General features: G+C 41.9%; 1 protein-coding gene across 3 annotated transcripts; it reads right to left on the bottom strand.

The window, feature by feature from the left end:
• Positions 1 to 5,444: 5,444 nt before the first annotated feature.
• LOC119312918 lies at positions 5,445 to 12,991 on the bottom strand. Of its 3 annotated transcripts, XR_005151478.1 has the most exons (18): positions 12,846 to 12,991; positions 12,325 to 12,455; positions 11,124 to 11,273; positions 10,888 to 11,004; positions 10,734 to 10,818; positions 10,382 to 10,490; positions 10,212 to 10,279; positions 9,993 to 10,118; positions 9,331 to 9,901; positions 8,903 to 9,218; positions 8,428 to 8,631; positions 8,257 to 8,317; positions 7,189 to 7,305; positions 6,867 to 6,980; positions 6,700 to 6,786; positions 6,236 to 6,303; positions 5,799 to 5,928; positions 5,445 to 5,720 (listed from the first exon to the last, which is right to left on the bottom strand). XR_005151478.1 is itself a non-coding variant. In XM_037588704.1 (17 exons), exons 2-16 carry the CDS (start codon positions 12,420 to 12,422, stop codon positions 6,277 to 6,279), a joined length of 2,250 nt encoding a protein of 749 aa, XP_037444601.1. In that variant the 5' UTR covers positions 12,423 to 12,455; positions 12,846 to 12,991; the 3' UTR covers positions 5,445 to 5,931; positions 6,236 to 6,276. The 3 variants fall into 3 exon arrangements, 2 of the variants coding, with proteins under 2 accessions (XP_037444601.1, XP_037444600.1); XM_037588704.1 differs by having other exon boundaries at positions 5,445 to 5,931; XM_037588703.1 differs by having other exon boundaries at positions 5,445 to 5,928.
• Positions 12,992 to 16,145: the final 3,154 nt, after the last annotated feature.

The raw sequence follows: 16,145 nt of genomic DNA, 5'->3' as shown, positions 1-16,145 counted from the left end.
GAAAGAGCGCTCGTATTTATTGTAAATTTCATTTGTTCAAAAGAGACAAAATAAATACGTATTGCACCTTATTTTTTTAAACTAGGGAAAACTACCTTCATCGTGAATGTTTTAGTGTCGATGCTAGTTTTTCTAGATCATTGTAGATAGACGAGTTATTCTTGGAGACGTTTCTCCAAAATGCCATGATGCAAATGGATTTTTTTAGGTGAAGACACAAAAAATGCGCCATAAGTGGTATTTCTGTGTTTTTCTGTATTAGTGTAGTTCACTTTTGTGGCATTTTCTCCAAAACGCCTCATTATAAACAATCTTTCTTTTCATTCTTTTTTCGGTGTTCCTTATATGACAATGTTTTTAGGGTGTGAAAAGAAAGAAAGTACAAAAATGGAAGACTACTTATACATGATTTTGAGGCATTTTTATTAGAAACACCATTAGAGCATCTGCAATAAGACATAGCAAATATGGGCCCTCAAATGCCCGCAGAATCGTCCGGGCGCATCCACGGCCATTGACCAGGCAACCCTCAATTTTTTTCTCTACATCCATATATCTTATAGGTCAAGCTTTAAACCATATAAAGCATTCAAAGGAATGATCTACGTACTACGTAGATTAACTACCGTACACTATCATACTCATTGTCCTCATCAGAGATGTCCACGATCTTCGTGCTGAGCTCCAGGTACATGGGCCAGTTGTGAGTCGAGGGGGCACTTGCAACTGGCCCAAAAAAGAAACATGCTCACTTAGAAGTTAATGGTGGACATGCAATTCGGCATCCAATTACATGTCCGAAATGATTTTTGTCGCTAGCAAATAGATGAGAAATGCTATGTAGTGAGAAGAGACACACACATAGAGAGAGAAGAATGCAAAGGGACACGCCGATGCGCCTCCTTTTATCGCTAAGGGTTTAGGGTTAGGGTTAGGGTTTAGGGTCTTCCACGCAAAGCAATAGCCCAACGGGAAAACACACATGAAAAACGAAAACAGGCCCAAGCCCGAGTGCAAGATAACATACCAATAAAAAACACGCGCAAGAAAACGTAACGAGCCGAAGCGACAACAACGACGCTAGACGCGGCCAGCGACGTGAAAACAAGTGCTCGCACACACACAAAAAACAAAAGATCGAACGATGAGGGAGTTAAATGAGACGTAGTTAAATTTCATCTAGATGGTAAGATTTATAGCAAATCCGAATGGCAACAGCAGATTGAACGAAAGTTGCATGCCGAGGGTTGGCATACAGCTGCTCCGGGACACGCCATTGTGCATCGATGATGGGCATGCAACTAGGTCGAGGTCGGGAGGGGTGGCAAATTGAATGTAGGGGTGGACATGCAAAAACTAGATCAGTGTGCAGTTGCATGGGTTAGATCAGTGCAAGTTGCACATCGAGGGTGGACATGCAACTGGGCCAAAGTTGAGAGAACAAGTTGTGTGCCAGGGTGCATATAGAACTAGACATGTGAATGGTTAGGGATAAGTTACCCACAAATCGTGACACATATTAAAGAACAAAAGACACACGCACGAACAGGCTGACAAGTGGACACCAGATTAACAGCGCGACATGGGATGTGCGCAATAAAACAACAAGCAATCAAGATTTGCATGATATTTAAAGCAAACAGGTCGAACAGTCAAAAATTTAAACGATACATTACCAAAATTTCATATAGATGAGACATAGCAAATACGTTTTAAGAAGTTAATGAATTATAAACAAATAAAATAAAGTCAAAAATGAAAATATGCTTTTTAAAGAAATTAATAAATTAAATAAAGATTATAAAATACAACGACATAGATTCACCCGACTGACAAACACGAAAACATGATGACAATCCACCTGAGCGAGAAACACGAACCAGGTTGAGTAGATTATTTTAGTACATTGTTTTAGTTCAATAGAACAACATATTACCCCTGCTGATAATTTGACGTCATAGGAATGTTATTTTACACAAGACTGTAGTCACGAAAAATAAATAAAAACTAAAGAGAACAGAGAGAAAAAAGTCCAGCCACCACCTCCTGATATAAATTAAAAAGAAATGAACGCCGCAGCTTCTCCTTGAGCTAAAGACATGAAGCAAGTGGTGGAGGTCTGGAGGACGAGGCAGCCAGCAACCGCGGTTTAGTATGTTATAACCGCATGCACATGCTTTTCTTCAAATGCGTTGTGTTTGGCACTCACGGCTTGGGTTGTGCGGCACTCGCTCCCGAGGTTGTGGAGGATTAACCAAGTTGAGGAGTAGGACTCAAGGGTGGGTCTTAATTCAGTTAAGAAGTAGGGCTCAAGAGAGGGGAGTGGGTTAGGGTTCTGCTAAGGAAGAGTTAAGGAAGAGTGGTGGAGTTAGACCGAACCTAAATGGCACTGCAAACAATATGCTCTAAACAGAGCCTAAGTTGTGACCTACCTCTATATAGGCGAATCGCGCGCTGAGTTTATCCCAATCATTTTTATCACTCCTGCTTATACACACGTTCGCTAAATATATAAACCAACTAAATCTAATTGCACAACCCGCAAGTACCTGCACAGGCAATATCTCGTCGTGCTTCCCTATGCCGCCTCCACATGGTCTAGTGGCTAAGTAGCAGACGCGGAGACTTGGTTTCGTGCGAGTTCTTTTCAGCTCTGAGTTTCCATTTGGGATTCTTGGGTTTTCGGGGAGCGGTTTCAGCGTGTTTTAGCGTAATTTCTTTTGTAATTTTTTGCTATATATTTATTTTTGTTTTATTTGTATGTATCTTATTTATTTATTATAGCATTTTTTGTGAAGTTTATTTTGAGTTTTTCTATTGATATTTCTTTATGTTTCTGCTATATTTTATTTCTCTATTTTATTATTTATTTTCTATTTTATTCCTTTATTCAAGTCCATTTCAGCATAATTTCTATGCTGTTTTTTCGGTTGAATTTTTTTTGTGTTTTTGTTTACTTTTTATTTCTCTGTCTTCATATTCTTGTTTATTTATTACTCATTTCCTTGTTATAAATTTGTTTGCAACAATACACAAACACTTTTCAATAATACATTAATAATTTCTAAATGTATGAATAATTCTTTTAATTATACTCACATTTTTTAATGCATGATGAACAAATTTAGTTCAGAAAAGCATTTTTTAATAGCAATATGAAAAAATATCAAAAATTATATGGTAAATACTTTTAATACACGACAAACATTGCTTAACACATGACTATGAAAAACCTGTAAACGAACTCTGGGCTAAAAATGCAGAAAATAATCCGAAAAATGCAGAAAATAATCCGAAAACCAGTTGGAAGCTGTTATACACTGGGGCACCTCTTGTGACTCAATACGCTAAAAAGAACTCTTGTGACTCAAAAACAAAAACTCGGGTAACTCTCATGCACCCATCATAGGCTGACCCAAGTAGTGCAGTTTCATTTTTTCTCTTTTCTTATTATATTTTTTGTTTTATTATGCTTATATTTTTCTCGATTTTTATGGTAAAAATACACTAATTGTTTTGTTAGATATGCACAAAAAGATTTTATATAATATTTATATGTAACCAATATATTATCCATTTAATAATAGAAAATTCAACATTGTGTTAAAGTTGGCACACATTGATAAGTAATATAGTCATTAATTCATTAAAAAGTGTTCACTCATTTTGAAAATCTTCATGTATTTTTTTTCTAAAGGTCGCTCGCTTAAAAATATGTTCATGGTATATCAAAAATATGCTCATAGTGCATTAAAAACAACTGAACTTTATTTAAAAATATAAGTAATGTATGCAATAAATGTCCAACTAGTACGTTTTGGATGTCCAACTAGTAATGTATGCAATAAATGTCCAACTACCGTCAATAATGTTTAAAAATCTTCACCATATAGTTAAAATGTTAAACATTATTGAAAAAATGTTCACCTTGTTTTTCAAAATGTACCACATCTATATTGACGGTTTTGGACCGAAATGCTCTGGTGTTTTGGTTTGTTCTGCTGGTTTCATTCTGATTTTTATTTTCTATTATTTCTCTTTTTTGCTGTCGGATGTGTTTTTTTTTCTCTGGCTCTATGCGGTTTCTTTTGGGTTTTTTGGTTATTATTTTATTTCTAACTTTTTTTCTTCCACTTTGTAAATCTTTTTTTAATCTGTTTCATTTTCTGACTGTACTTTATATATTTTTAAAAGATGTTCATTGCCGCCGCCACTCCGTGCGTCCATGGCAAGGTCTCCCCGAGTCCCCGTGCGACCTTCAGAGGCAAGGGCCACTTCTACCTAACGAAGCCAATGGCAATGGCGGAGAATAGAAGACCATTAGCATATATGTCTGTGCGCTGTAACGGGAGAAAAGATCCACTATGGCACACACATCAATGATAGTTTGCATGAACATATATAATTGACTATGTGAGTGAAGGGTTGCAATAGTGGCATGGTGGCGGTGTGAGATGGACCATGAGGGAGCCACCGACAATGTTGACAGGGAGGTCATGTCGTGGATGTAGAACCAAAATAGTGAATGGGTAAGGGTTCTCTTCCCGAAAGCATCAGCCATGCCATAGTGAACGAGTAAGGGTTCTCTTCCCGAAAGCCCTGTTGAAGTGTGATAATGTATTCTTTGTGTGGAAAATAACTAGCAACTAGTTTAGTGCTCGTTTGGATCTGTTGTTGTTAGCTATATAGGTCCAAATGAGCATTATATTGACTAGTTCAGTTTGGACTTGAAAAATGAGGATATGTTATTGTAGACAAAAACTATATAGGTCCAAATGAGCACTGAACTAGGTCCAAACTTTTCCAAGTCCCAAACACATCCTATATAAGTCCAAACGAGCACTGAACCAGGTCCAAACTCTTACATATGCTCGTTTGGAGATAAATAAGTTAGTGATGGAGTATATAGGATTTGTTTGGGACATGGAAAAGTTTACCTCGTGGACATATTTCTTGAACTTTTATGTAAGATGTGTTTGCGACTCTGGAAAAGTTTGCCGTTTGTAGATATTTCTTGAACTTTATATAAGATGTGTTTGGGACTCTACAAAAGTTTGCCGTGTGGAGATATTTCTTGAGCTTTCATCATCATTCCATAGGATACATTTAACATTATTAACTTTTAGTTGACGATGTTGCAGAAAACGTAGACCTGCTTCAATGCTGCACATATTTTGAAACTTTGCCTCTAAAAAATATTTTGAACAGTGCCTTGGTTAACAAGCAATCACCAAAAAATTGTCTCAAAAAATATTGCTTCTCATTTACAGCGAGTGAAATGTTAGTTCCTCATTGCTTGTTCCTCATTTACAGCGAGTGAAATGTTGATTCTTTCCAAGGAGGCAAAGAGAACTAGCCCAAAGGCAAAGCCAAGAGAACAAGGTCAAAGTAATGGCTTATTGAAGCCAAGAGAACAAGGCTAGTAAACTTCCAAGGAAAATTTATGCAAGCGGAAAAGGGAACCAAATAACGTTGACACAATACAAAGATTTGTTAATGCAAGTCACTGGCATTGGTCAGGACAGAAATAGTACAAACATTTCCCACGTAAAAGAAACTTGAGGATTAGGATTGCGAGCTTTCTAAAATACAACAGCGGTTGTTTTAAGCTGATTGGAGATTACATGTACAGTTTTATAATTACAGGGTCGTGTGAACTTGACAGCAACGATGACCATGACCATGCCAAATTTACATCTTCACACCGCCTGTGCACAGACCTGAGTTAAAAGTTGCAAAACGATGCACGATTAGAGTCGGCCCACAGCATTCTCTGGAAACCAGCAATAGATCAGTACATTGCACTTGAACAAACTCGTGGAGAATCATCTGCCGCTCGAAAGATTTAGTCGGAGGCCCCTCATGATATCTTGTGATTTAGTCCATGAGGCTCTCCTAAACAAAAACGGAGCTTGTAGACAAAAGTTCCTGCTGGGACAATCATTTTTTCAGTCATATATAAGTATCAGCAAAGCCACTCGGAAAGCAGGACTCCAATGCCAAAAAAAAAAAAAAACTAGCAAACAACTAAATATCAAAAACTTCATAGTAGACTCCAATGCCAAATAAAACTTTAAAGCAAGCTTTCATTGTAGACTTTGAATGCAACAAAAAAAACACTAGTAAACAATTAAATATCAAATCCAAGAGGTCAACAGGATAATCTCTGGGACCAGGAATGCAACTACCACAGCTCAAACAAGTGTCAAATGAGATGTTGGCAAGCAGTAATTACCAGGGAAGGTACACATATAAGCTCATGACGCAAATGATCATTCAGCCTTCCAACGCATACCTCTGAACCTGCAAGGTATAACAGTGTTAGTGTTATATCACGCTAAACAAAACAAATAAAAGCGACCGAAGAGCATCCTGGCAGTTACACAAGTGAAGCAGGTAAATGACACTAGAGATGTAAACAATAAATTCACACGACACTTGGTCAACGCTCTGGCAAGATACAGAAGACCATATTCTGTCTTCGCTCAGCTCTGAAAAGAGCGCATATATATAGATCAAAGACAAACAACTCATATGCAGATATGCTCAGAACAAACACCTCCATGCAGGTTTCTACAACCTCCTTAACATGCCCCCACACAAAAATATGCTTGAGCCTTATGCAGACTGACACAGGGGAAAACGCAAACAAGAGACATAATCATAGATGAACAGGCTGTTTGGAAGGGAGCTTGCTACCTCAAGCATACTTTCCTCGATGAAGCAATTCAGTCCCATGCTTGCAGCGTCTGCGCCATTGTGTTGTAGGATCCTGAGCTTCCCTTCCTATATAGTTCAAAACCAGTGGAAGCGTCAGCAATGAAAATAATACATCACCTTTGTTGATGAGCTAGTTGTAGATTCACCTTAGTCCCATAAACAAGACCACCTCCAGGGGAAGGATGAAAGCATGCAACATTGACTTCATCTTCAGCACTAGGAAGAACTCTTACCAGCTCCATGTCCGAAACTCTGTAAACCTAAATTGATGGAAAGAACAATGGCATTTCATCATAGCAGGACATAGAGAGTTATCAACTGTAATAAGCAAATGGTTTTGAACCCCAGGTATAGAAAAGATATATGTAACTGCAATGCCAGCATAGACAGGATATTGCCTCAAAAAAAGTATAGCCAGCCTATCGTTATGATGTGCAACCTATGCTATGGGGTGAGCACCGCACGCACCTCTAAGATAGTATATACAGGAATTCCAGTCGTCTCCGCATCCATAACAATGCTCCTGAGCAACGAGCTATGACGACGTCCATATGCCAACAGTATGTGCTCTGAAGTAGGCGAAAACTGCATCAAAGAAAAGACATTAGGCTCAGATTAAACTCTGAGAATTGCATAACTGCAGGCTGATATGTCTCAGGGATGGGTCTGCAATGCAGAAGACCATGCAAAAAAAAAGTCCGCCAAAAATCTCCAATACTGGAATTAATAACGAGATTGGTAATTTCTGTAATTTTGGGGTCAACAGCTGGGACTCCCACAGATCCTGGACACACACTGCATGGCAGTACACTGCACACATGTGTTCTCATTTAACAGAGGTTATTCTAATTGCATATGCCCTGACGCAGGTGGGAGGGAGCTTCCAAATGAAAAAAGTTCAGATATTGCTTTAGTGGGACCATGTTATCAGCTCTGTGCTTTCGTAGTGATTAGTACCATGGGAATGTAAAAAAGAAGCACATATCTTAACATAATACCTGACCAAATCCATTTGTTATGACTACTGCTCTATTCACCAAAAGGAGAAGAATAAACCATACGTATTAAATCATCAATGTGTGTCACATGTACTGAAATACTTTGTGCTTTCGCGGTTATGTCAGTTAATTTTGTTTGATTTGCTCTTTGCTTTGCTGGGTGCAGAACCAAGAACGGGAGTAAGAAGTCACACTAGAAATGGGTGAAGTATTTGGAATTAAAGAAGAGGGCAGTCTGCTTGTGCTGTGTTCAATTGTTCTGTATTTCTTGTTATACTTCGACAAGGATTCCTGTTTGTGTCTTTGAGAAACGGACATAACTAATATGTGGCTTTGAATTTTAGCCTGCTTTGCCCACGTGGTTATGCGGCAAGTGCGCACCCTCTAAACCTGCATTACACTAACGTGGTCAATGCGGCCACACCAAAGAGGCTCACTTGCATCATGATACTTGAAACACAAACCACAAGTTATTTTCCAAGCATAAAAAAGAAAAATTGATGCAAACACACACACAAACAAAAGTGAACACAATAACCTGAATGGAAGTTAAACAATGAGCCGCTCTTATTGCTCTGGACGTGAGAATTTCTCCAAATCTGCAAGAAACACATTCACAACTTTAAAGGATACCATTTACAAAACAGTAACCTAATAGACTGATAAAGAACAAACTACAGTAATAAACAGTCAACAGTGAGAAAATTACGTTGCCTCCTCAAGAGAATAAACCCGAAGCTCATAAATCACTCCGTGGGAGGGAAGTGGGTGACGAGTTGGTGATGTTCCAGCTCCTGTAGACTCATACTGCACAGGTAATTGGCTACCCTGGTCACCTTCTGTTTGAGGCAGCAAACATGCAACACAAGCCACCAGAAATCGTCCACAAGGGGAGAAATGGGCACCCATTTCACTGCAACAATTAATAACTTATAAGTGCAGAAGTCCCAACTCAGTCAAACATAAAAGCACAATCCCCGTTAGGCAAATCTACCACATATGCATTCTACTTGGAACTATTTAGTAACATTACTAAGCAAGTTAAGAAATGAGGTAAGAAAGGAGCATAGATCCATCTTTTGTATACACAACAGTGAAGGCATTGGTAAATAATATGAAGAGACTAACAACAACTTGTGTTGTACAGGAAAGAGAGAAAAAGTAACCAAAGCACAAGGGATCACCTGCAAAGAACGGCATGAGAGATTGTCAAGCAGCATGCCTTGGTTTCTAATGCAACACATGGATTCTTGATATCATGCCGCCATACTCTAAGCTTCACTGTACAAGGTAATTCAGCAGCGCCGGCAGAAAACAGTGAGGTAGCAAGTTCTGATCCAACACCTAAGGACGCAGCACGAGCCTCAGCTTCATCGATTTGTGGACCCAGAAGTGAATTCCCAACCCCTGGTACAGAGGCCAAAGCATGAGGGCGTGAGGCGTAGTGTCGATTTGATCCTCTAGTACTGCCAGCGGGAATCGGTATCGATGAAGAAGCACCTGGATGTTGAACAATTCATGCGTTGTGATTCCCTAGTAAAGTTAATCACAATAACACCACCAAGAGGCAGGATTTTAAGGACAGTATTGTTCAGAAATGCAGGGTGCAAACCTGTCTGACTTTGGGCCATCAACCAACCATGCAAAAAAGGCAGCTCCCAGCTACGCGAGTCACTGAAGAGATCGTGATGGTGATTTCCACCCTCTGAATTTCTTAGAAACATTTGAACATCTAACCCACTAGTGGTGAATGAATTCACTGGCATACGATCAACAGCAGATCCTGAAGGCCTGGCTATTGCCGGAAGTGGCAGGCTGTTGCTCGTGGAAGGCATTTGAACATCACTAGACGCAGATGGTTCCCCTGGACATACATCCATAGGGGTTACAGACTGGTCAGACTGCTGGTTTTCAGCATCTGACGCCAATACATTTTGAGCTAAAGATGATGAACTCTGCTGCACATTGGTTGAACCACTAGCCAAGTCATTTCGAGGAATATATAGACTTCCATCATCCCTGAGGAATGCAGGCCAAATTAGGCAAGGTGATGACATATTAGACTCAAGATGTGGATGGCCTCTAGAGTTGATGTTTGCAAAAAACAAAGCTGAGGGATAGTTCGAATAGCCAGTAGACGTTGCATGGGTCAGCTGTGAGTCTGCGGAGTCAAGATTGTTAACCTGAAATTCAAGGTACATATGAGTAAACAAAAAATATATAACAGGAACGCATAATGAAGTACAAAGGATATTCATATTCTACATTTTCTACCTCTGCCGTAAGAAGATATGGAGCACCATGAGGGTGGAAATGCACAGCTCTCAACGAACGGCGGGTTCTTAATATAATGGTCGGGGCAGAAGACTCCCCTCGCCTATTGTAGTTCCATATGAACAACTGACACATAAATTAGGTGCAAGTTATTTCAACTGTTCATAGAATAATTACATAAAGAATATTTTGCTATGAGTTTAACACTGGGAGTCGTACTTTGTGACCTGATGCAACTGCCAGAATCTCCCCCCTTGCATGAAACGCAATGGATGCAATTGGCCTCTCTGCCAAAGGAACATAATACAAAATTAGTGTTGCTTCAGAAATGCCAATAGACAGAAGCTAACAATGATGAATGGAGCTAGAGACTGTTTAAAGGATATTACGGAAATCCTGAGATCCAATACAATCTGAGGTATTAGCATCCCAAAGACGGACTTCATGATCCAAACTCCCGCTAGCAAGTATATCAGAATGCAAGGGATGGTATCTAACCTGCAATAGAACAGTAGCTTCGTAAACACACTTGTGCTATAATATTGGCTAGCAATAAACAGAACTGTAAATTATTAAACTCCATTTTCATATTTTATTTAGACAGGCAAAAAAAAAAGAGAAACTGATGCTGCTTGGTCGAATGATTAAAAACAATGCATCACATCGTTATTAGAGCCATATATTCAATAGCTTACTCCCTGTTCAAATGCACAAATTGTTCCAGTGTCAGAAAAAACGTACCACCCAAGGTGTGCGCCGATGTCCACCCAACACTTTCAAACATTTCCCTGTTTGGCAGTCAATTATTTTAACAGTATGGTCACCACTGGAGAAAAGAGATAGTCAGTTCTCATACTATGTTTAGTTCATATATTCAGCTAGTAAATTAACTTACTGTGTTGATGCAAGTGTTTTCCCATCTGAACTGAATGCGGCTGCAATAGTTGACCTAGGTGGTGGCATAAGAGGGCAATACTTTGCAGACCAACGATGCAGGGACTGTGATTCTGCCCTGTGCACAGTAAGTTCAAAAATCTTAGCCAGTGGACGAAAAACGTCAAACCGGAAGTATAACATTCGCAACCCAGGAGTCAACAGAAACATTTCTTGGTGAAAAGAGAGCTTCCTTACCACGAAAATAGATCATGTTTAGCATCTGTAGCTGAATATCTTAACTCACTGTAACCAGCGCCGCAAGTCGGAGGCTTATTCCAATGCCTTTTAGCTTGGTGTTTTGTTCGAGGAGACACCTCTCGATGACTTAATAGATGAAATATGTTTCTGATAATAATGGACAAGGCAAAGGTTATATTCAATAAGTGACAAACTGACAATGTTAATACAATACCACTACTGAACTTCTTGCAACAATATTCAGAAAATGGTCTCATGCAGGAGTTTTTTTTCACAGAATTGGTTACAGAGCAAGAAATAGTAGCACCATTTGAGGCACTAAGAGCTGGTGCCATGTAGGATAGCATCATGATCACTCTATAGCAGGCATATCGAATCATTAACAATGTCGGAGGTAAAATCACAGGTTGGCATTAGCAACTAAATCACTTCTCCAAAAGGATAGATGCCCGGCAGGGATTATTTTCATGAGTCGGGACATAAGCAAATGTGTAAGTTCCTAGGTCACAGAACCAAGCTTTGCTCTGGTGACATTCAGGCCCAGTATTGTCCTAAACTTTGTTAAGCATAAATGCTAATGCCATAGCTCGTGACACTAGCCCCAAACTCACTAACAGCAATTCATGTCGAAGAGGATAGTGGACAGCAGATCATTTGACACAGCAGGCATGTAGGGTCAGCAGCCTTTTTTCTGGTGGAGAATTTTATTTTAAATTCAGTGGAGTCAGCAGCCTGGCACCATGCCAGCCCTTATTGTGCTAGCCTTAGGGTCAGAATAAGATACAAGTTACATTCTACAAACATTATTTCATAGTGGTTGTCTAATAACAATAATTGCTACTCCGTCGGATCCATATTAATTGTCCCTGATTTAGCAGCAAAGCTAAAATCATTTTAAAAACATAAAAACAAACAAAACTCTGAAGTTACAATCAAACTCGGTAGACTCTCCTCATTTCCTACGTCAAATATTGCACATTCATGCAACATTGGTTAACGAGGGTTGTACATACAATCAGAAGTTACAGAACTGAACATACACGTTGGTCTAGAACATGCAACTTCTTTTAGCTGGTGAATTGACACTTGCTGCTCTCAATGAAACTAATCTGCTACTTTGTGGTATCGGCTAACTCGTCTAGCTAGCTAAAAGTGCAAATAGATAACGATGGCATGAAGCAGTAATGTACTATTGTACCGTTGCCTTGATCTTCTTGTCGAAGAGGTTTGACAACTAGGGGGCGACGTCGGAGCAGAAGTATTTTTTGAGCCTTCTTCTACCCAATTTTCAGCCATTTCAGCCCTCCTTTATATTCACCTAAAATCAAACTGACCACCAAACAATAACTTTAGATACTGATGAATGAAATTCTATGAAAGAAGAGTAAAGTTAAGGGAACAGTTTTTAGGGGTAACGCAAGAGAAAGAAGGCCAAGACCACGCCCCTCCGCAACTCCCCGAGCAAGCAAACAGACCGGCCAACCAAATTCCTAGCTCCCACCCACGGCCCGATTCCCACCCGACCTGCGGGGAGCGTCCCGGCAATCACCAGACGGCGGGCGGGCCACATCCCCCGATTCGATTTGCACCCGGATTGGGGGCGGCAGCTCAGATCCAGCGCACCAGTTTGACCCAGAGCGGAAAGCAAAAGCGGGCGCGGACGCGCCTCCGACGGAATTGCGGAGGGCGGAATCGTGAGGGGAGGAGGGGAAGGCGTACCTCCGACGAGCGGGGGGTGGCGCCGAGCCGCCGTCCACCGGGGGAGGGGGAGGGGGGCGGCGTTCCAGCTAGGTCGCGCGAGATATGGGAGGGGAGGAGAGAGAGCCGGCACGCGGTGGGGAAGGGTAGACCGTGAGACAGGTGAGACCGTGAGAGAGGCCGTGTCCGTCCGTCCGTGGCGCGGGTGGGTGTATACCTTGGCATACCTCGGGCCGGGCCGGGTCGGGCTTCGGGCCGGGCCCAAAAAAGCCCGTGCTGGATACCCAGGCCTGAGTCTGGAAAAGCCTGGTCGGCCCAGCCCAGCTACGGCTAAAATCCTGTTTTGCGCAAGCCCGAGCCCGGCCTGATTTGGTCATCGGGCTCGATTTTCAGGCTCGAGCTCGGCCCAATGGCACGCTCGAGCTCAGCCCGCCACAGGATTTTCAGGCCGGGTCGTGCCGTCCGGGCCGAGCTGCCCATGGCCAGGTATAGGTGGGTGTAGTCGTCCGTGTAGTACAGCAGGCCCGCCTTCCTTCTCCCACCGCGTCGCGTCGTCCGAGCCCAAAGCCTGCCTTCTTCTGCTTGTATCCTGCAGATCGAGATAGGATGCGATGAATAAGCCGACCGATAGAGAGGATGAGATGAATAAGCTGTCCACGTAGATCCAAGGAAGAGAAGAGAGGGCTGGTGGCGCAGGAGAGGAAGCAAGAAAGGAAAACGCGCGGCGCAGGAGATGGATAGAGGGAGAGGTCCGGCGGCGCAAGATGTGGAGCGAGGGAGAGGGCTTGCGGCGCGCACGAGCTGAAGGTAGGGAATGGGCCGACTGCGCAACATAGAGGGAGGGAGGAAGAGGGCCGGCGGCGCATCTCAGTGGGAGGAAGGAGGAGATCGAGCGGTAGAGCAGCGATAGGGTTCCTTACGGGGGTGGAGAGGACTCATTCCGTGTGATTCCCTGGGTTTGGAGGTCTGAGCCCATACTTAGCCGAATAGTATTCGCTAATCGGGAGGAGCAAGGAGTACAATAGAAAACATGCTTGTAGTAGAAAAATAGAAAAAAATGGATCTAGACCACCGGATGGGAGACTGATGGCCTAGATTTAGCTCGAGCCATCTGTCCCCATAATAATTTGCAAAAAGGTCCTTTGCTGCAAGCTACTTTGGTCGATGGCCTCGTCGTTCAATCCCAAATCGCGTACAGAGAGAGCGGCAGCCCCAATGCTAGCGGCCCAGATCCCTCAATCTTGGGGAATTCAGAAAATCTCCGATGGCTCCTGGCTATCATGTCGGCGGCGGCGTAGTTTGAGGCAGACCAAATCAAATCTCCTCGGCTACTAAGCTCCGCCCCGCAGTGTGCTCATCCTAGGGTCACGCAACCTCTCATTTGATTCTTCGATAGATGACGGTTCTTCGCCTCCTCTCTCTCACACACGCACCAGGATCAGCTCGTGTCCTCCTCCCCCTCGTCAACGGCAAATATATGTTAACGTTGTTTGCTATTTGTGTTGCATCCCAGTTTTACTATATTAACTAAATTTATGGTTTATCTCTACACTTCTATTTTCCTGTACTTGTTCATGTCAAATTTTAATGTGTGTGCATGATGCATTTCAGTAAATTTGATTTGATGGTGTATTGCTCCTATTCTTGATGGTTCATACACCAATTTGGAACTTCTGTTTCACTGTTAACTACTCTGTAGAACCAAGTTGGAAGGTTGAGGACGGTTGGATAATCTTAGGGTCTTGAAGTTTATGACAATTCACTAAAAATCTCAGTACCTGCAGTTCCATATACAGAGTCGGTAAACTTGACAAGGTGGAAAGGAAGTAAACTGATTCTACTAGACAAAAAATGAAATTGATCCATCTATCGACATATCAAAATTTGGATTCATGTTACTTCGGATCTTTTCAGTAATAGCATGTTTCAATTATATGTAAATCTAGTTCTCAAAGTAAACCTGATCATTCCCCGAGCCGGGTTGGGTTCGGGCCGGGCTTGGCAAAGCCCGATGAAAAAATCCCAAGCACGACCCAGGCCCGAAGCACATGAACGGTGGCGTTTTTAAATTAAATTAATCATATTTGGGATATTATATTAATTTATTGTACCTGGCCCGGATATATACACACACGCATTTCCGGCTTTCGGGCCGGGCTTCGGGCGAGAAATTGGAGCCCGAGCCCGGCCTGAATGTCGGGCTTTGGCTTCGGGCTGCCGGGCTGGGTTGTCCATGAACAGGTTTATCTCAAAGTATTAAAGATGATGGTATACATCCATTTTAATTGCAATTACACCCCTTGAGAGCTGTGCCAAGTAAAAATGTCAACATTAGCACACCAGGACCGACAAGTAAGATCTGTGCACCATGCATTTCTTCATAAATCATAATATACACTATACTATTTTAATACAGATTAAACATGGGTATATGTAGTTGTTGTGCTATACCAAGCACTAATGTTTGAGAAAGCAAAATATAGTAAACAAAACGTATTTAAACAGAGAACAATAGGAAGTGTCCTAGTATATGGATTATATCACTACAAACAAAACACTTCTGTGATGATACATGTTTGCCATAGTAGGTCACGTTTTCTGTTATGCATATACATCCATGACGATTTTATGACAGAATCAAGATAGTTATACATATGCTGTCGTAGAAGTGTTCCATTATAATAATGAAATTATCATCACAAAAGTGACCACTTCGACGATAAATGGTGCGTCATTGAAGTGTTTTTATTAAGGATAACCGACACGTGGCATCCACCGTAACGGGTCACCGTTAAGCTTGGGTCCGGTTTTGGATCCGATAACCCGTTAACAGCAATGACCAATGGTGATTTTTCACGTGTAAAATTCTCATTGGCCGAAAGAACCACGTGTCAACTCCGCGTTGGGACAGATGTCATCCAGCGAATGGACGGGACGCGCCTATGATACTCAACACGTGGCTCGGCCCAACAATGGCCCATTCAGGTCAAAAGGCTGGCCCATTTGACTTGTTCAAAAGATAGCGGGTCAGCCCACAGAAAGCCTGTTAACGGCATGTTTGCATATAGCTCATTTACAGCCCGCTAACTCACAACCCGTTATGGCCTACCCACACTAGTGCAGAACCGGCCTTTAGTGCCGGTTCGTAACGGCCTTTAGTGCCGGTTCGGCAACCAGCACTAAAGAGTGGGGACTAAAGGTCCCCCCCCCTTTAGTACCGGTTCGTCACGAACCGGCGTTAAAGTGTCACCACGTGGCACGAGCCAGGCCCGAGTGCGTGTAGGACATTAGTACCGGTTGGTAACACCAACCGGTACTAAA

This window comes from Triticum dicoccoides, chromosome 5B (assembly GCF_002162155.2).
Source record: "Triticum dicoccoides isolate Atlit2015 ecotype Zavitan chromosome 5B, WEW_v2.0, whole genome shotgun sequence".
NCBI lineage: Eukaryota > Viridiplantae > Streptophyta > Magnoliopsida > Poales > Poaceae > Triticum > Triticum dicoccoides.
Note: the sequence above shows the minus strand (reverse complement) of the source record. Positions and strands in the feature narration are given on the sequence as shown.

Bases quoted from the DNA above. Each gene is read 5' to 3' on its own strand.
- LOC119312918 (XM_037588704.1), bottom strand. From the start codon at position 12,422: ATGGCTGAAAATTGGGTAGAAGAAGGCTCAAAAAATACTTCTGCTCCG. The intron at 11,274-12,324 runs GTACAATAGTAC...CATTATTATCAG, and splicing joins ACAAGAAGATCAAGGCAACG to AAACATATTTCATCTATTAA. The intron at 10,280-10,381 runs GTAATATCCTTT...TTCCTTTGGCAG, and splicing joins TATTGGATCTCAGGATTTCC to AGAGGCCAATTGCATCCATT.